Source organism: Podarcis muralis, chromosome 15, assembly GCF_964188315.1.
Source record: "Podarcis muralis chromosome 15, rPodMur119.hap1.1, whole genome shotgun sequence".
NCBI lineage: Eukaryota > Metazoa > Chordata > Lepidosauria > Squamata > Lacertidae > Podarcis > Podarcis muralis.
Window position 1 is genome coordinate 5564843 of NC_135669.1, and position 21718 is coordinate 5586560.

At 42.9% G+C, this 21718-nt stretch overlaps 1 protein-coding gene across 4 annotated transcripts in view; it reads right to left on the minus strand.

The window, feature by feature from the left end:
* Positions 1-1042: 1042 nt before the first annotated feature.
* The window catches only part of LRRTM4 (leucine rich repeat transmembrane neuronal 4), a 411353-nt gene continuing 390677 nt past the window's right edge, over positions 1043-21718 (minus strand). For 2 of the 4 annotated variants that reach the window (XM_028707927.2, XM_028707926.2), the window contains one exon: positions 1043-1818. In XM_028707927.2, coding sequence (XP_028563760.1) covers positions 1597-1818 — 222 coding nt within the window. In that variant the 3' untranslated portion in view covers positions 1043-1596. The remainder of the gene's footprint in view (positions 1819-21718) is intronic. The other 2 variants (XM_028707929.2, XR_013390836.1) reach the window with 2 other exon arrangements.

Here is a 21718-nt window from a genome sequence, read left to right on the forward strand (position 1 = left end):
ACCGTTTACCTTCCCACTTGTAAGCGGTCCCTATTTATCTACTTGCACCCGAGGGTGCTTTCGAACTGCTAGGTTGGCAGGCGCTGGGACCGAACGACGGGAGCGCACCCCGCCGTGGGGATTCGAACCGCCGACCTTTCGATCGGCAAGCCCTAGGCGCTGAGGCTTTTACCCACAGCGCCACCTGCGTTAAGCATGTGTTTAACTTACTACCACTGCATTAAGCATGTGTTTAACTTACTACCACTGAAAACAACTGCAATGGTAACAATAACAATAGCTGCCACCACCCTTGGCCAGATTCTTTCCATGGATCCTGAAACATCAACACATTTTTTTTCATCTGGCTAAATCTTTGTATCATCTCACGAGACTGTAGAAGTCACAATATAAAACAGCTAAAGAAAACACTGAATCATCCATTTAGCTGTGGCTTCCCAACCACAAAATATTATGTTTATTTCTCCCACCACTTTTTTTGTCGTTTTATTGATAAAAACTACACAAAAGCTAACTGATCAGAATAATTAATTAAAAATAAATCAAACAGTGTTACACATCCTCCCATTTGTTTGTTTCTTAAATCACATCAGCCATCAAATTTTCAGCCCGCCCACCTCAATTTCCAGGTATATAGTGAATATTTCCATACCCAAAGTCCCCTTCCCCCCCCTGCATTCAGCACAGCTGTCCTGTTCAAGTGTGAGCTCTCATGTCATCAATAACTGCTCCCTCTTTCTTTCTTTTTTTATAGAGCCCTAAACATAATTGTAGTGTCAACAATGAAGCACAATGAAGATAGGAAAAAATTAAAAGTCACCCTTTCCCTATAATGTACAGCATGTGTTTTAAATGTACATGCACCCCGAGGTTTGTCTGTTTTTGCCTCTTGGTTCTTTTTCCAGGAATTGCCAATGTCCATTTGGTTCAACATAACCATGTTTGGAATCTGAAATTATAACACTGACCTTCCACTCCCCTCAAGGGGGGAAAAAGAAAAGGAAAACGGGACTCAGTTTGGTTTATTCCCCTCCCTCCCACCCCCAAATGGAAAAATAAAGAAACCTTCTGTTACTTCTAAGAGTAATAAACAATAAACAATATCTCATATTCCATTCTATGTTCTCCCCCGTCCCACCCCTAATTGGTACCTCTGGTTCTCCTCTGAAGGAACCGTGCAGTGTAGAAAAATCAAATATACAAACAGAACTTTTAATCCATCCCTTTATGTTGCTAGAGTGAAATCTAATTCTCTCGCTCGCTCGCATTTTTATATAAGAACTCAGCAATCTTTCTTTGATATGTACACCAAGAAGTTCGACAGTTTAAAGCCAAAGGAAATTCTCAAGTTCTCCAGTCGGTACTATAGTGTCACTAGACTGAATTTCCTTATACGGCAGTCCTCAAGCAACGTGTCATTTATTTATTTATTTTGTTCCCCTTTCCTGTTGTTTGCATCAAAACATTTGTAACTGGAATGGTGAGCTGTCTTCTTCTCCTTGCTCCTCGTTCCTCTTCACCCGAAGGTTCCCCCCTCCCCAGAAAAAAGAAGCCTCCCACACACACCCTCTCTTGATTCTCAGGAAAGAGATTCCATCAGTTTGGTATTCTCTCAATGTAAATAGCTGGAGCAGCCGAACGTGCAATTGTAGCAATGAAGCTGTGGTCTCGACTCAACTCCAAGTTGGTGGCTTCAGCCTGGTCCCGGGAGATTGTGTCATATCCCTTATTTACATGGAGGGGCTTGTGGGCCTGGCAATATCCAATCACCGGTTGGTCGTAGCTGTAATAGGGCAAGGTTTTCATATGGTGAGGGACCTAGAGAGAGAGGGGGGAAAAAACAGGCATGTCAGCATCATTACAGAATAACACGTATTTTTCTTTTAGCAATGAAGAGGCAATATGGGATGGAGCTAGGGCTCCAAGGAGGCAGCAATTTCTGTCTTAACCTGTGTTCAACACATTCATCACTGTTTCTATTGTGCTCCGGTTCTGCCTCCACTAAAACCTGCATTATTTGTTTCACTATCTGCTTTGGCTGAAACTAACATAATTAATAATATAATCAATTTAAATACATTTCAATGCAAAGGAAACATCAAAAACAATAGAGAAAATAACGTAACTATTTAGGAACCATTTGTGGACTAAAAAAAAAAAAGCAAATACTGCCCCCTTTTGCGATTTCTATTCCTGATGAACATGTAACTTGTGGGAATTTCTGCTCCTGTTTTAATTTCTTATGAGATTCTATGACATCCCTAGCTGTGCCATGGAAAGCCAGAGGAGGCTTGTGACATTATTATTAGCATTTATTCATCACTTTCTACAAACAAAATATCTAAGTGATTTGCAAATATATAAAATACCATAAGGCTCGTCAATCACTGAAAACCAAATATGTATAATAAAATACAGTAGAATAAAATGTTTTAAGGCATTTATTCAATAGCGAGAACAAAAGGAACAAATCTTACCCCCCCACACACATGAAAGACTAGGAGACAGAGGACTAATTTGTGGAAAATTGGAGTAAGTCAGAAGTTGGTGCTTCTGTATTTTCTTAAGTGCACCTCTGGTGTGTGCGCGCACACACAAATTGAATACGGACCCGAGGCCAGAGAACCATGGGGATAACAGAAGGCTGAGTGCACACTGTCACACATGCGGTCCCAAAAAGTCAGATGAGAAAGAGTGTGCAAGCAATTATCTTAAATCGACAATGTACAGATGACCTTGAAGCAACGTAAAGTGACTTTTATGAGGCAACAAATATGAATGAAATAACTTACTATCTTCAAAGTCTTAGTTACCCTTTCCTGTCTCCATTAGGAGGTAAGGAAGACTCCTAGAATCTTATACTAGGATTTCTTCAGCTTGAAATGTCATAATTTTACACAATGGTTGAATGGCAGGGAGGCAACAGTCAATGCATTCTGGAAGTATTGATAGGACAGCCAAGATAAATACTGAAATAAAATCCCCTCAGAGGCAATGGGATTCCCACCAGTTTATACAAAGCCTCCACCCTCAAGCTGTAAAGTAGGCTCTTTATGATACTATAAACCATTGTTTTGTGTTCTGTTTAGTTTAGAGATGGAGGCCCTGGTGGGCTGTTTTTGTGTGGGTTTGTTTGTTTGTTTTTTTACAGTAATAACGTACAGGACATTAACCAGATGGGGTCCAGTGCACATCATGGCTTTGTTTCTTTTCTCCAAACAGGAGTTAAAAGCTTCTGAATTACAACATTATCTCTAAACGGCCCACAAACACCATTACCCTCTCAACCATATTTTCAGTACTTTTCCAAACTGTCCCCTCAGCTCTAGCCTGGGATGTTTTGCTTCTCTGATCAAGGTTGCTTTTCAGTAGGAAGAGAGAAAACTAGTTCAAAATGAAGTTTGAAAGTTTTAAGAGTTACTTATTTCCTGCTGGGAAGGCAAAAAGTTAGAAAAACTCTGTGCCACGGCACAGAGAGGAACTCTAAGAGTTCAGAGAATGCCTTGCTACCTTATCAGAAGAATTTTTCCGCTAGAAGGTATCATCCAAAGTGGAGATTGATAAGTTTCCCTTCCTCTCCCATAATACTTGGGGTCCAGTGAAGCTGACAGACAAAAGGAAATATTTCTCCACACTAGGTCTGTTTGGAAACCTGTCCCCTAAGTTCCCAAAAGTTGTCTCCCCTGGTTAAAGAGGTTTCCATTTTTCTATCTCCTTCATTAACACACACACCTACAACAAGGATGTCATAGGAAGAAGGAAGTTTCCTCTCAGAAACCCTAGGGTTTCTGCCAGTCAGTGCAGACAATACTGTGCTGGATGGACCAATGGTATGACTCAGTATAAGATGGCTTCCTGTGCACCTAACACAGGCAAAGGCAAACTCCAGCCCTCCAGATGTTTGGGACTACAATTCCCATCATTCCTAGCTAACAGGACCAGTGGTCAGGGATGATGGGAATTGTAGTCCCAAAATCTGGAGGGCTGGAGTTTGCCTATGCCTGACCTAACATTTGGCAGCACCAAAATCTGTTAACAGCCACTAGGTTAAGTAGCCTTTAAAAGGTAACGATTTGAGAAATTTAAGGACGGTGACAACATAAAGCTACTCAGGTCCCAGCCATGACTGTCAACCCCTTAATTTATATTTATTTATTTTATTACATTTGTATCCCGCCGTTCCTCCAAGGAGCTCAAAATGGCATACATAATTTTCTCCCTCCCATTTTATAGTCACAACTCTGTGAGGTACGTTAGGCTGAGTGTCATCCCATGAGCTTAATGGGATTTTGAACCTCGGTGTCCCTGGTCCTAGTTTGACACACTAACCACTTCACCCTACCCTTTCCAATCATGGACAGGTAACCATTGCATCGTAACGCCTGCACTTCTCTTTAACTTTCTTATTTTGTAGCTCTTGCCCACCTACAGTTCAGTAGGGCAGTGTTTCCCAACCTTGTGCCTCCAGCTGTTTTTGAACTACAACTCCCATCATCCCTGACTAGCAAGACCAGTGGCAAGGGATGATGGGAATTGTAGTCCAAAAACAGCTGGAGGCACAAGGTTGGGAAACACTGCAGTAGGGAAGCAGGGGCATCGTGGGAGGGGGGCATAGCCACTGGCCTCAAACTAGGACCAGGGACACCAAGGTTCAAAATCCCACAAAGCTCAATGGGTGACACTCAGCCTAATGTAGCTCACAAAGTTGCTGTGAATATAAAATGGGAGGAAGAGAATTATGTATGCCATTTTGAGCTCCTTGGAGGAAAGGCTGGTGTGACGTTAACATATGAGAGTGCTGGAGGTGAAATAGTTAAACAAGTTAGCCAATCAGAACCCAGGGGGGTGGAGTCAGGGGGACTATAAAACCAGCTCTGGGAGGGGCAAAGGGTAGAGTTCGTGGGGAGTTGGGTGTAGTGGGAATGAATTGGGATAGAGTCTGTGGGGAGGTTGAGTTAGTGTAGCGAAATAAGCTGAGTCAGGAACAGTTAGGAGCTAGGAAGACAAGTAAATATCTGAGAGGTGGTTTAGTGAGTGAGAGCAGGCAGCGGAAGTTATAGGTCTGGATATGCACCCCATGACTGTAATTGACCGATACTGTTTATGAAACCTCACGCTTGTTAAACGGCAATAAATAAACAGAAGTTTATGTTCCAATTTAACCCTGTCTGGACTCAGTATTGTACCAGGTAGGGCCTGGGTGGTGGCAGCAAGAAATAAAGTGGTGGCACAGGGATCAATAGATGGTGAAACATCCGGGGACCCTGTGTGATTGCCACAATGGGATACAAATGTAATAAAATAAAATAATATAAATTAAGGGTTGACAGCCATGGCTGGGGCCATGATTTTCAGAGAGCACAAACCAGGCACCCCCCATACAGTGATCCCCACCCCTGCCTGCCTGCCCCATGGGGTCTCTGGGCTCCAGAACCTGGCCCAGCCTGGCCTCACTACCTCGCCCCCAGCTCCCTTGCTGAATGGCTGTCCGCCCAGTGTCAAGGGGATTTGGCCATCAAGGGGCTGGCCGGGCTCCTCACTGCGCAGGTGGGCAGATGGTACAGTGCCACCCCACCTGGCTCTGGTGGTGAGAGCTGGGCTGGTGCATGGGCTCCGTGAACCCTCCACTAGCAGCAGTAGCAGTGAGGGCTGAGCTGGCACAGTGAGTTCTGTATATCCTCTGTGCCATGCCCCTGCCTGGTGCAAGCGTGCCCCAGGCACCAGCAAACAATGCAACACCACTGTAGGGAGGTGCCAGTTGTTCACCCTCCACACGTTGCTTTGTGGAAATGTTGACATTGCTGAAACAATTCTGCTTGCCGTGTACATTTTGAAAGGCTTCTCATAAGAGTAAGCTGAGTTGCACGCTTCAAGGAATGGGGTGGCAACACAAAGGGGAGCCTTCTGTTGTTCTTGATGTTTTCTTAACTTGTTTTTCTTGATCTGGTATCTGTATACATATTACAAAAATAAATCTGTGTTGTTGTTTTTTAAAAAACGAGGTGGCGTGCTATTTATCACCAGACAGCATTGTTATTCATATTATCTGCATTTAGTCTCTTCTAAACAAATTATATGCCCACAGTTTTCATCACATCTAATAATATCCAGTTAAATATATGGCTCATTTATTTAATGTGGTGGAGCGAATGTAACTTAATTTGAAAATATTTTTTCATGTCACTGATAGAGACAGACAACAGTGTCAGCTTGCCCCCCCCCCTTTAAAAAAATACATTTAAATAATCAAGCAGAACAGTCTGATTTCTTCTTACATCCTTATGTATTGTCAAATGCAGGGAACCTGGTTCAGATAGGGAAATAAATCAGCAGATGTGCTTCTATCCGTTCCTCTGAAGCAAGCTTTACTTTATTAACTGAGGAGCTTGTTCCATTAGAAAAGCACTTCAAATGTTCATGGAGAGTTTGGGTCTAATGGGCTGGATTAATTAGCTGGCATTAACTTGTGAAGTCTTCACCTCTGTAGTTCTTCCTGCTGAATGATGTCAATGTTACAGCCTTTAATGATTGGATACTTGAAAGAAATATTCATTTCTTGAGGATATTTGCATAAACCTCAGCTGGAGGGATTAAAAACTTAGGTATTTGGTAGGAGGAATTTAGGAACCAAAATTCCTATAGGGGAAGGGACATAACTCATTGGCAGGGTATCTGTTTTGTATGTGGAAAGTCCAAAATTCAATCCCCATCATTTCCCAGAAGAGCTGTCTGAAACCCAGATGGAGCCATGGTCTGACACAGCACAAGGCAACTCCCTGGGCTAATAAATCTTTTATTTCAGAGTAAAACTGAGGCTACAGCAGGAACTGGTGACTGGTAGCCCTTCAGATGCTGCTGAATTATAAGGGAAGAACCACAGTCAGCATGCCCAATGGTTAGGGTTAGAGAATATGCAACAGTGTTTTATACACTTTGTGTTATTATACTGTAAACCACCCTGTGATCCTTGGGTGAAGGGCAGTATATAAATTCAATTCAATTCAATTCAATTCAATTCAATTAATTATCACAAAGAATTTCCTATCCCAGGAATACCCATCTTGGAACCTTTAGTTCTATTTCATGAATTCTTTTTTAGGATTTTATGTTAAATCCAGTCTCTTATATTTAATACAGCACCTTGTAAAAGTGGTAGAATACTGCAGTAGAATACTGTTGAGGGACAATCAAAGCTTGTTACAACAGATTATAATGCCTTATGTGTGTATATTCTCCATGAAGGAGCTTGGTATATTATAGGACACATTTTAGAGCAGAGAACAAATATTGACCCTTCTGTGAATTTTTGATTGGCAGCTTGGATATTCTATTTGAAGCAATTTGTTTTAGATTTGAGGGTCAATTTTATTATAAAAAGGAGAGCCCAGTTGCAATGAATGTAGCTAATGTGAATATGACGTATTTGGAAATGACTTCTATTTAGAACTGGAAACAGAATTCATATTAACAATTTTATAATACTTAATCAAGAGAAACCTCTAAGCAGTTTATATGAACAACACATTATAGTATATAGATTGATGACAACCAAGCTGAAAACTCAAAACTGGCCATTTAACATAAACATAGTTAAGTATTACAGCTAAAGTGGGCAAAAGAGTTCAGAAAATCTCTTAAAATTTAAGTGTGTGTGTAATATGTGTGTGTGTGTGTTGAGCAAACTCAAAACAAGCAGACCAAGCAATTCTTGCTCAAACCCAATGAGGAACCTGAGCATGTTACTTTTTAGACTGCTGTTCCGACATTGATGCATACATGGTTTACCAACCATCTTTAGCCTCATAAACCTGTGAGGTCAGTTGGGCTTGAGAGATGGTGAGGATCTAATACTTTCCCTCTAGGCAAGGTGGCTGGGGGGATTCAGAAACCGCTTCCCACCTATGTCATGCCCAACACCTCAGCTCCCACACCACACTTCCTTCCTTGAGTTGACAGTTCTTCATGTTTTGAACCAATCGTGGGATACCTTCACCACATGGAATTTCACTGAATGGTCAGATGTTCCTTAAATTATTTGTGCCACATGATTATGTAAGAAACTAGCATGAACCAGATATACACTGTATTTGCGCTGTATTTATATATAGGAAATGTCTATTGCAATTTGAGGGGATGCAATATGGGGCTACCCCCTCCCTTAATAAATCATCACAGGAAAAGATTCTGTCATGTTTGTTTTATCTGATCATTACATCAAATGGCAGCTGTTTGCTGGAGATGGCCTTTCAAATATATGTCCACATAGCATTTGGAAACCAAAGCACACCACTTCTGTCAAGAAAGAATTATGACAATGACGGAGAAGGTAGAGCTGTTGTTGTTTTCTGTGCAGTGATCATAAAGATGGCAACCTGATCCATCCATTACTCACAATAAATACACATAGTATTTAATATGAACATTTGATAATGTTGCTGCCACAGTGACAAATGGAGGCATTGGGGAATGAGTGAAATAAGTCTTTGTCTTGTATTAAATATTGGCTTTTCATTAGATCTGCTCAAAATTTATGGCACGCAAGAGGGCTACTCAGAAATGAATGACTCCCTTATAGGGTTTTAAATGCTTTTTAAAAAAAAGTTCTGCAGGAGTCCTGTACATGGAGAGCAAAAGATTAAAATGATTTCTTAAAGTCACAAGCCTGTGCTGCCAAGATATAACGCCCCTCCACTGATTGTGTTGGTCATAACTCATGGCAAATAACTACCTAGGATTTCCGCAACTTATTCAAATACCTTGTTGTTTCAAAGGCAAGGTGTTGTTCTTTTCCAGAACTTCTGCCTGTCTACACATTCAGTGGGGAAAACAGGGAATTCCACACTGAGGGAGTGATGTTGAAGCGACTCAGTCTGGCACATAGTGGGATTGGATTGCAGCCTTAGTTTTCTTCTTCACATTAGCCCAGGAGGTAAAAATCAGGTCTTTTTGCAATGGTCAAGCTCCTCAGCTATCCCTAAGTTAGACCCAGAAATAGAAAAACCCAGCTTCAACTTCCCAACTGACCACAGATGATGATGTGATGATGATGATAAAAACAAGCAAATGTACTAGTCACTATCTCTCAGCCAAACCTAATTTTTGTTGGATTGTTGTGACGCTAAGAGAAGTGGGACCATGCACATCGTGTTGCAGACTTCGGCAAATGAGCTGGATCAGGGCTTTTTCCTCATCAGAATTCAGTTCCGGCACCTCTCAGGTATGTGCCATTGCCGTTATAACAGAACAAGAGAGGCGCTCATGGCGAGTTCCGGCACCTCTTTTTCTAGAAAAATAGCACTAGGCTGGATAAAAGAGGATTGTTTTTCTGTGGTGGCTCCACACATCTGGAACTTCTTTCCTGTTGGCAGCTGGCAGTTCACCAAACTCCAATATTTTCAGAAAGCTGTGAAAACCTGTCCATTTCGGGTGGCTTTTAGATAGGCAATACAGCTGTAGGGATTTTTACTGATGATTTAATGAAGTATGTTAAGTAAGTATAATGAAGTAAGTACAATTTGTTATTTCACTGTTCTTTGGGAGTTTCAAGGATGGGGTTATTTTATTATACTATAGTGGCAGTGGATTTTTGTTGTTCAGAAAGGTGGCATAGAAATGTCTTGAAATAACAAACTAAGTTAATAAAAATAATGTTTTTATTACTAATATAATATATAATAATATAATATGTTGACATAGATGTAGACTGAATGCCCTGTGCCCCAAACTTGAAAAAAATACACTCCCGCTCACTCTTTGGAGATAGGGCAGATATGAAGGAGCGAGAGCCCCTGTGAAAAATGCATACTGAAGCATCATTCACAATATTCTTTATACTGAGTCAAGAATGGGGGAAATGTATCCTATCCACCCCTTCCTTTCATGTGACAATTTTCTCCATGGCATGTCTTCTCTGTTGAATAGGAACAGTCAGCCCAGTAAAGCACATAATGATGGCGAACACAGAAGGGTGTTCTTCTTGTCCTGAATGCCTCTGTGGGACACTGTTCAGACAGAATTACAGGAGTATAATTGCCCAGCTAGCACCTATCTGTGGAAAAACCAATGTGTCTGGTGGTGCAAATGAGAATGACATTAATCCATTCCACAAGGGGAGAACCTTTTCCTGAGGTGCAATATCACTCTCATTGGCACTTGTAAGCATTGTGTGCCCACACTGAGATGGCAAACCCACAGTTTTAAATGGTAGGGGAAATGACTCATGGAGAGTTGCTGGGGGATTTATACAAAACTAGTAGCATGATTCAAAAGGCAGAGAAGTCACATGCCTAAAATAATAAAGTGGGGTGTCTGACCTAGTGATTACAGCCAAGACAGTGTGACAGAGAACATCAGAGCCCTCCCCCCTCTAAATTTCATATTGCTTATTTAAAATAAAGCAGATATGGGGGGATAATCATTAGAAATATCTTAATAACTCAGCTCTCAAAGGCATATGAGAGAGAGAGAGAGAGAGAGAAGGAATACTACACCTTGTGTTGGGGAACCAAGGAGGAAGATTCTTGGGGGTTGGGATTTCCAATAGCTTTGGGGCTGCAGCAAAAAAGTCTCTGCTTCTTACAGAGGTCAGTTTAGTTTCCATATATGATGAAGCTTTCAGAATAAACTCACAAGTCTTATTTGGGAAAGGGGAGGATTCACATGGGGAAAAGATGTTTCCTTAGTTCATCAGAGTCCATGTTCGGATAGGACTTTAAGGACCAGAACCGATTATTTGGATTTGTCCTGGAAACTGACAGCCAACACAGTAATTCTAAGATATGTGATGTATGAGAGTGCTGTCATGATCTTGTCGACTGGTGAATGGCAGCATCCAGCACTAAATGAAGTTTTTGAACTTCAAGAGCAGCCCCATGTAGTAATTGTACCCCATTACATTCATGCTTTGGTGATTTGCAGATTAATGGTCCTGACCAAATCTGGTACATTGACCAACACTAATAAAAGGCTGCAATCTGAGATTCCAGGAGCAACACCTGGTGTGGGTGTAGCTCAAGCACTAAACATACTATTTACAGCAGCACATGACTCTTTTCAGAGAGGTCCATAGAGTTTGGATTTGATATCCCTTCTTTCACTCCCTTTAAGGAGTCTCAAAGTGGCTAACATTCTCCCTTCCCTTCCTCCCCCACAACAAACACTCTGTGAGGTGAGTGAGGCTGAGAGACTTCAGAGAAGTGTGATTAGCCCAAGGTCACCCAGCAGCTGCATGTGGAGGAGCAGAGACGTGAACCTGGTCCACCACATTACAAGTCTACCGCTCTTAACCACTACACCACACTGGCTCACACTGGTCCATAGCTCAGTGGAAGAGCCATTTGATTGTACAAATTGTCTAAGTTTAATAATTGAGGCCCAGATTTACCACACCAATAAAGAATCTAAGCCCTTTACAGGTGGCACAACTGTATATGTACAAGGGGACACATGTGTGTTCATTTGCATGCCTGCATTATATCTATGCACATGGAGTATACACACATAGGAATCTTCCAGGATTCCCAGTCACAAAAAGGGTTCCAGTGACCTCCACATTCAGAACACTGCAAGAGGTGGTTGGAGGGCTCTGTGGGCTAGCAATGCCACATGTGTTGGGGACATGCTTTGGCACACATGAGAAGGATCCCTATGCATGTACTGGGACAGAATTCCTCCCCACAGAAGAGGATCTTGATTAATCAAGGGTGGTGTAGAGAATTTCTATGTGTGCATGTGTGTACACTATGTGTGCATGTGTGTACACCTTTCACAGATGTTGAACATGGAAGATGGTGGGTGCATGGCCATGACATTATCAGGTGCAATGGATCGCAGATGTGATTGGCAATAAGAGAATTGTACACATGTACCCTCCACACAGACGAAACATGTGAAGGATGATGCCTGCTGCTCTCCTCTCATGTGCTCATATCTTGCCAGCATGGAAACATCGTCTCAAAAGAGCCCAGGTGGCTCTCAAATGCAGAAATCATTTCAGCTATGCATTTCAAATGGAATGAGTATTTGATGAGTACCATGTAATGTTGTGAACACTAAGCAACTTTCAGAAAGGGCTCTAAGATCTTAACACAAAATACACAGTATTTTTTTATAGCAAGGGTGGGAAACTATCAAACCACAGCCTTGATGCAGCCCCTTTGGCCAACCATTGTCAATATTCTGATGCCACAAGGATGTCAGGTGACTATCTTTCCTTTGCTCATGTGGGCAAAGGCACAGCGCTGTGCAAATGCTGACAACCACCTGATGGTTGGCACTTGCAAATCCCCATGCCTTTGCAAGTGTCATTGTGATGACTGGTTCTTGCAAAGGCACTGTGCCACTGATCTGCAAATCACTCATGCCTCCAAAGTCCTGTGCCTTGATCAGTGTCACTTTCAAATTCACAGGGCTAAACAGGAACTGAAAATCAGCTGATTGGTGGTGCCCCCAAAGCCCACTTTTGACAGCAAGTTGTGTCCACACCTGCCCCACACCTGACATCATACATGTTCAAATGGGAAATTCTGGTGGGCCTAATTATGCTCTCAAGCCAGAGATTCCACACTACTGTTTTCTAGAAACAGATCCCTTTAAATGACTATTGTCAATCTTTTCAACAGTTTCTACTTTCTAATTTCCTAGGATTTATTTATTTTTAATGCCATGCCAACAGAACCAATATTAGAAAATCAAGGACAAACTTTTCCGCTTACAGACATGTCCTCTGGACACTTTGTATATCAGAGATCAAGCAAGCAGAAAATTAATGCAAGCCTGCCTAGAATTTCAGGCAAAGGAAATTTCACAACAATTGTCTCTCTCTCCGCCCTCCCCCCATCTCTCTCCTATCGAACAAATTACTTATTCTTGTGGGCATGTACTTACAGAATGCAGAGAAAACAAGAAAGTATAAGCAAGATCATGGAAGAAAAATTGGGAGGGGGTCAGGGAAATATTTACAGCTTTGTTATCTTTGAAGCGAAAGTATACCAGGTATTTATGTTTCATTATCCCACACAATCAAATGAATGACAGGGAAAAATTGCCAAGCAACTTGGCATTAAAAAGAAAGACAAAAAGTTTCTTCTCCATGGGTAGCTCATTTTGTGTGTGACAAAGAAGGTGTCTACATTCCAGTCTTCCCATGACTTTATCCCAATGTATCATCATTAAAGGGGCGCGGGTGGCGCTGTGGGTAAAAGCCTCAGCACCTAGGGCTTGCTGATCGAAAGGTCGGCAGTTCGAATCTCCGCGGCGGGGTGCGCTCCCGCTGCTCGGTCCCAGCACCTGCCAACCTAGCAGTTCGAAAGCACCCCCGGGGTGCAAGTAGATAAATAGGGACCGCTTACCAGCGGGAAGGTAAACGGCGTTCCGTGTGCTGCGCTGGCTCCACACCAGATGCAGCTTGTCACGCTGGCCACGTGACCCGGAAGTGTCTGCGGACAACGCTGGCTCCCGGCCTATAGAGTGAGATGAGCGCACAACCCTAGAGTCTGGCAAGACTGGCCTGTACGGGCAGGGGTACCTTTACCTTTACCTTTATCATCATTAAAAAATCCTGCTCTGCATCTATGCAGATACCACAGCAGGTACAGAACATGAAAGAAAAATAACCCACCAAAACATGAAACAAACACAAGGAAACAAACAAAAAAAGGCAATTAAAGACTGCAGAACAGATCAAACCATAATCAAGCTTAAAATACGTGGGCAAAAGAGTGAGTCTTAACTAGGCACCAGAATGATAACAGCAGCAGTGTTAGCCCTCTCCAAAGGAAGAAGATTCCACAGATGTGGTACTCATAATTTGTCCTACTGTGACTCCATTTGCACTACACATGTAAAACAGCACCATACTGGGCATGGTTGGCCAATCGGTGTCAAGGAAGGATAGGACGTTTTTTATGTATGCTACTACAGCAGCAAGGATTCTTTTAGCAAAGTATTGGAAGACACAAGAACTACCCACGCTGGAAGAATGGCAGACGAAGGTGATCGACTATATGGGACTGGCGGAGATGACTGGCAGAATCCGTGACCAAGGGAAAGAGGCGGTGGAAGAAGATTGGAAGAAATTTAAAACGTACCTTAAAAACTGTTGTAAAATTGATGAGTGTTAAAATGTCAAGGGATTGGGAAATAGAGAATTGTAGCTGTACTTGATAAGCTAGAGAAGAATCTAAAAGAAAATGAACTGATTAATTGGTTAACTGAGGGAGTTGCTGAAGAAATGTAAAAATAAGGATGTAGAAAAGGGGAGGTATGGGAAGTCCGGGAAGCAAGGTTTATGAAAAGAAGGTTATGAAAATTATACATGTTTAATGTTTGTTTGTTTGTGTATTGTTTTATTGTTTGTGTTTATTTTGTGTTTAAAAATCAATAAAATTTTTATTAAAAAAAAAAAAAGTAAAACAGCACCATACCACTTTAAAGAGTCATGGCTTTCCCCAAAGACCCCCTGGGAACTGTAGTTTGTTAAGGATGTTAGGAGGCCCACTAGTCCCATCCCAGGGCTACAGTTCCCAGAACTGCCTGGGAAGAGGAATTGATTCGTAAACCACTCTGATAATTGTAGGGTCTCCTGACAACTCTCAGGTGGTCGGGGAGATAGAGAAGGAAAGCGGCAGGACTGTGCCAGTGCCCTTGCACCTGATGTTGTGTGCTGCTGGCACTGCCCCCTTACCACATGGATCATTGAGCACAGCATTTGCAAGGGCACATTTATGCATGAGCTACTCTATGCACATAGGTGCTCCACAAACTGTTACCACATCCATTTCCCCCTTAGAAAAGACATTTCTAGGACAGGATCATGGACTGGAGCATGACAACTCTAGTGACTCATGCTAACAGCATATGAATAAGTGGTTTTCACTTGACTACGGAGGCCATTTGATTCTTTATACTAATTGCCCCTTGAGGGATAGAGAACCCGTGGCCCTTCAGATGTTGATGGATCCCATCAACCACAACCATTGGCCATTCCTGCATGAGAGTCCAACAATATCTGGAAGGTCATAGGTTCCTCACTACTGATGTAAAAGCAGATACTTTTCCAAATGTCTAGACATGCTTCAAGTAGTTAACATGAAGGGTGCAGGAAAATGGTGCCCTCATACCCTCCCAAAGTTATGCCCCAGCCCCCTCCCCAATTAGGAGATCTGTGTATCTCCTATGCTCCTTAGCACTAGCAAAGGCTGCTTTAACGAATAGGTTCCAAGGACTTTCTACTGACCTTTCTGCTGTTCCTCCTCCAAATGTGTGTGTGGGGGGGGGGGGAGGAGGACATTCTCTCTTGATTGCTCACAAGTTTGCATATTCAGCATTCTAAATTAACAGTGACCTCTTTCACCTCCCCAACCCCTGTATTTATAAGATGAATTTATTAAAATGCATTTAGCGGTCTCTTAATCTCACTCTTCCCCTTTCTTCACCAGCTCTGCTCTGATTCTGGAACTAAAGAAGGGAATTCCTCCTGAATATTTGAGCCTGTGTACTTTGTTGCAGACTTATTTGCTTTACATCAGAACAGCATGAGATTTATAATGTTGAAAAGGGAGGGCGGCATGAGTAATCTTGATATATTGATCAGGATTATTGCAGTGTGCAATTTTCACTGAATCATTATGGCACAGATTCCCCCCCCCCTTTAAATAAAAAATTAAATTAGCATATGTATAGATTAAAATGAGGGGACGCGGGTGGCGCTGTGGGTAAAAGCCTCAGCGCCTAGGGCTTGCCGATCGAAAGGTCGGCGGTTCGAATCCCCGCGGCGGGGGGCGCTCCCGTTGTTCGGTCCCAGCGCCTGCCAACCTAGCAGTTCGAAAGCACCCCCGGGTGCAAGTAGATAAATAGGGACCGCTTACTAGCGGGAAGGTAAACGGCGTTCCGTGTGCGGCTCTGGCTCGCCAGATGCAGCTTTGTCACGCTGGCCACGTGACCCGGAAGTGTCTGCGGACAGCGCTGGCTCCCGGCCTATAGAGTGAGATGAGCGCACAACCCTAGAGTCTGGCAAGACTGGCCCGTACGGGCAGGGGTACCTTTACCTTTACCTTTATGTATAGATTAAAATATAGAAATAATATGTAATTGTTTATTTATCTATTACATTCACACTCTACCTTTCCTCCAAGGATCTTCGGGTGGTCCTCCCTGGTTCTCCCACTCCTCATTTTATCCCCACAACAACCCTTTGAGGTTGGGTCAGTCACCACCTCTCAACCAAAGGACCAACTGTTAAGTTTAATGGTTGAGTAGAGATTTGGACCTTGGTCTCCCAGGTCCTAGTATAACCCACTAACTACTACACCACACTGGCTCAAATAAAAATGCAATACATCACACTACCAGACACCTTCATCAGCCTCAGCTGCAACAAAACAAGTCTCTCCCATATTGGTCTCTACAGCCACAGTAGATGCTGTAACCTTCCAACAGTTTGACTTCACTCCCAAAGGCGCACTCCTCCATTGTCTCCTGAGGCAGATGGATGCCAACCAAACAACTCGCCCTAGTGGGGAAGACTATTCTTGAGGGAAAGCCACTTAGTGACCTGTGCACCTTTTCCGATTGCTGTCCAGGTGTTCACTGCTGATGGGCAATTTCAAGGTTTCGACGCTCTCTTTTGCTGGACTTTGGGCTGCATTCCATGTTCTCTGTGTTGGGGCATGTGCAGAGTGCCCAATTAACACACCAGCAGATTGTGCAAATGGAAAACCCAGAATGTGGTTGTAAAGAGAAACGTTGGAAAAGTTTGGGAAAAGTCACTTCCTTTACTGAAAGGTAGTCCAAAGTATAATGCATTTTCTCAGTTTAGCAGTTACATACAGTTGTAGCATAAAGCAATCTCACCTCAGTCTGTTGTTAATGCCCAACAGACAGCTTACAGCAAAAGTAATAACAGGTCTTCCCAGCAACATCTCCTCCTTGCAGCATTCCAATACAGATTAGGTTTTAGCCAGGATGTGGTGGCCAAGGCTTGCTACAAAAACAAGGGTATTTATACTTTATGTTGTGCCGAGTCACTCTCTGACTCACTCTCATGGATTTGCTGACTCACACTTAAGCAGCTGCGGGTGCAGGGCAAGCACACCTGAATTAACCCTTTCTTGTCCTTTTCTCTGCATGCATAAACTCTTATACACTCACACTCTGCCCATTGGTGCGCTTGTGCTAGCAGACAGGTGAGCTCTCATGTTGCATTGGAGCTCTAATGTTGCATAATTTTGCCAACACAACAATCGCACTAGTTGAAAGTTACCAGCAACCTGCTTAAGCACTCTCTTGTACAAGAGCATTCCACCAGCGCAAAACATTTCACCAGCAGAACGAGCATATTATTAAGGGACTAGCACTACATTGGATGCAACACGTTGTCTTTAAACTGGGCCTGCTCTTCAAATGGAGGAGTGTCCTCCGCAAGGAGATAAAATGCCTGCACTATTTCATTTATATTGCATCCCATTGTTTAAATGTGAAAACTTCAAATTACTAACAACCAGGGCAGAGGAACTGACAACAAAGATAAGGAATGTCTAGGCGGGAAGAAGAGATGGCCACTTTCAAACATTTTTATCCCAAACACCATTCTCTTTCATTTCCTCCATGAGCCTTGTTTAATCTTTTCAAAATGCATGTTTAAATAACAGGGTGAGCTCCCGTTGCTCTGTCCCAGCTTCTGCCAGCGTAGCAGTTTGAAAGCATATCAGTGTGGGGAGATAAATAGGTACTGCTGCAGCAGAAATGTAAACGGCATTTCCATGCGCTCTAGCACTCTTCGCAGTGTCCCACTGTGCCAGAAGCAGTTTAGTCATGCTGGCCACATGACCCAGAAAAGCTGTCTGTGGACAAACGCTCATTCACTCAGCCTGAAGCGAGATGAATGCCGCACGCCATAGTCACCTTTGACTGGACCTAACCGCCCAGGGGTCCTTTACCTTTTACCTTGCCTGGGGAAAACTGCTCTCTAGTGCTCTATCAGAACAAATGGCAATTCAGGTTTCCCCCCAGATTGCCATTTGTTCTGCTCTATTGCTAAACAGCAAGGGAAAAACCACATGCTTTCTAGGCATGGCACAAGAAGAAATGTGATTTGTTGGTTTTAAGAATTGTTTTACAGTGGAACCTCTATTTGCGACCATAATCTGTTCTGGAGGTCCGTCCGGAGGTCGAAACAGGTCGCTGGGAGAGGCGCCGTTGTGCACAGGCGCAGGTGGTGATTGCCAGCTTCTGTGCATGTGCAAACGGCAATTGCCGCTCCTGCACATGCGTGAACGATGGCAAACCCACCGGTTTCTCGCAGTCGCAACTTGGAAGGACCATAAGAAGAGGCGGTGGTAAGTAGAGGTTCAACTGTATTATGATGGCGGCATTTTATCATCATTGCTCTAAGCCACCTTGTTCTCCATTTTGGAGGAAGGGTGAGCTACAAATCTATCAAATAAATGAATGCATATTTGCATATGTTTCAATAGCTGGGGACTGTGTCACAACATTCAGAGAAGTGCAACATCTGAATAAGAGCCAAGCAGCAATTTGCACAATAGTCTGAGGGATCTAGACATACATTTTATGTAGGAATTCAATAAAATTGTAGGAAGGAGAAAGTACACCTTCCCAGCTGACCCCACCCCTGGGTACTTCAGTGTTAAAGGTAAAGGTAAAGGTACCCCTGCCCGTACGGGCCAGTCGTGTCCGACTCTAGGGTTGTGCACTCATCTCACTCTATAGGCCGGGGGCCAGCGCTGTCCACAGACACTTCCGGGTCACGTGGCCAGCGTGACAAGCTGCATCTGGCGAGCCAGCACAGCACACGGAAACGCCGTTTACCTTCCCGCTAGTAAGCGGTCCCTATTTATCTACTTGCACCCGGGGGTGCTTTCGAACTGCTAGGTTGGCAGTGTTATTTTCCATTAATTCTCAACATTCCACTGTTCCTCCAGGCCACCAAGCATGCTAGGTGGAGCGTCCCATTTTGCTTTTGTTCAGTATGCTGTCCTTTTGTATACCTTGGGATCCCCCTGAGCATGCTGGTTACCACCATTGTGTTTCTCAGTGGCCCTGTTCCAGCTTCAGTCCTTTCGGCACTCAGCATTTGCTATTAGGAGGAATGATGATGCCACGGGGGCCAAAGTGAGCAATAAAATGAATCCAATTGAACACTGTGCAATTTTCTCTTAACAACTAGTCACAAAATACCTGCTGCCTTAGGTTTTTGGTGCTCCACTAGGGTTCCCCATAAGAGCTTCCCTCCATGCACCTACTCACAGACCACTCTTGTCCCTGCTATCACTATAAAACACATCAGAGTTCTTTCTGGGAGGGAGGAGAAAACAATGTGGCAGTGATTGCTACAGTTTATGCATGTGGTTTAATATATTGCAACCAGTGTTTTCAGAGCGATACTTGAAATGACAACATTTGACCTAAATTCAGCTGCCTCTGCTCATGAGTTTGGCATCATCCATAACATTTTATGCTTTATTTTCCATTCCTCATTTTTGCTTCATGTTTAAAAAGGTGTGCATATGACTGCAACTATCGTCTGGTTTTCTTTTTGAAAGCATCAAGCCCATCTGTTATGGAAGGAAAATGCACTTGTGTACTTTAAGCAATGTCCTAAAATAGTGGTTTTCAACCAGTGTGCCGTGGCACTTTGGGGTGCCTTGAATGATGGTCAGGGGTGTCTTGTTTCACAGGTCTTGTAAACTATCACTAAAATGGATAATACGTAACCATTTTCAAGACCCTCTGCTGCCTCTTAATTTTGACATCCGCTTGAAATAATGCAATTTTGTTAAATATTGCCTGAAATAAGGTTTTAGGGCATTATATTACACCTAATAAGCTATGCTTTGAGTGGAGGGGGGGAGGGAGGGGTTTAAAACATGCAGAGTGATATTTTTTTCAGCTTGAAGGCCACAGAGAATCGGGATCACCCATTTTCCCACTGTGGTATAGGATATAGTTAATGAGGGCAGTTAGTAGAGGGCAGTGGCATCTAACTAAACAAAAAGTGACCAAGAATTAAACAATAAACAATAAACAAATACTCATCAGTCTTATATTTGATCTAATATACATTAATGATTCCATGTGCAAAGTAGTTTCTAGATACTGCTGCTGTCATTTGCTTGCTGCAATGAATTTTAAGTGTGAACAGAACTAGGCAGAAAGTACCCTACAGGGGAAAGCAAAACTACCCTATGAATTGCATGTGGAAAGCACAAAAAACTCTTAAGGGGAAAATGTCTGCAGCTCACGTCAACAAGAGACAGCATGCTTGACCGATCTCCAAACCAGTCAGCCATGATCTAACAGTCTCCAGCTACTCTAATATTCTTCAAACTTGCTTTCTTAGAGGGAGAGGGAGATGAGGAGAGAACTCTTGTACAACAAACAGGTTTCTTTCTTTCTTTTTCTTTCTTTCCTTCTTTCTTTCTTTCTCTCTCTCTCTCTCTCTCTCTCTCTCTCTCTCTCTCTCTTACTTTCTTTGACATCTGTTTGGGTCTTATCAACACTGAGCTGTGAGTCGTATTTCCAGTTAAGTTAATAATATGAGCTTATTTGAGTGTTCTTCACTACTTCCCATGTTCAACAACATGCAGAGTAGCCTGAAAACAGGACTGTATTTCAGTGGCAGAGGATCAACTTTACACACAAAAAGCAACAGGTTCAGTCTCTGACACCTCCAAGTAGGGCTGGAACAGACTCCTGCCTGAAATCCTGAAGAGCCCCTAAGAGTATGTATAGTCAGTAGGGCGCTAGATAGACCAATGCTCTGTTCAGTATAAGGGAATCTTTTTTGTTCCTCTGCAACATAAAGGTAAAGGTAAAGGGACCCCTGACCATTAGTTCCAGTCATGGCCGACTCTGGGGTTGCGACGCTCATCTCGCTTTATTGGCCGAGGGAGCCGGAGTACAGCTTCCGGGTCATGTGGCCAGCATGACTAAGCCGCTTCTGGCGAACTAGAGCAGCGCATGGAAACGTTGTTTACCTTCCCGCCAGATCGGTACCTATTTATCTACTTGCACTTTGACGTGCTTTCAAACTGCTAGGTTGGCAGGAGCTGGGACCGAGCAACGGGAGCTCACCCCGTCGTGGTGATTCGAACTGCCGACCTTCTGATCAGCAAGTCCTAGGCTCTGTGGTTTAACCCATAGCACCACTCATGCAACATACTTCTCCATCAATGTTCACGTGTAAAGCGCGATGCCTAGAGAAATGGGCCTTCACAAATCTAGCTATTTTATTTCAAAACATTTGTGAAATGCTTAATATTTCAAACATCTCTAAGCCATATACTAGCTAACAAATAATAGGTAATTAAACCATTTAAAACAAGAACAAAAGCACACCCTGAAACCAATAACTCAGCAATATAAAGGGAGGGGCAGAAGAACATATAAAAACAAATCAGAAGAGAAAACCAGAAGATTCAAAAACATAAAACAAGGTCTGATCTAATGGCCAGGGAAAGCCTGAGCAAAAAGATAAATTTTCACAAATGCATGAATCAACTAATTGTTGTGCCTTCATGCACAGCACAGGTAAGGGCATTCCATAGTGTAAGAGCAATAGCAGAAAACAAGAACTCAAGAAAGGCAGATTGAAATCGCAATAAAGTTATGTGTCTTCGACCTACTATCCTGTCTCTTCTTTCTTTCTTTCTTTCTTTCTTTCTTTCTTTCTTTCTTTCTTTCTTTCTTTCTTTCTTTC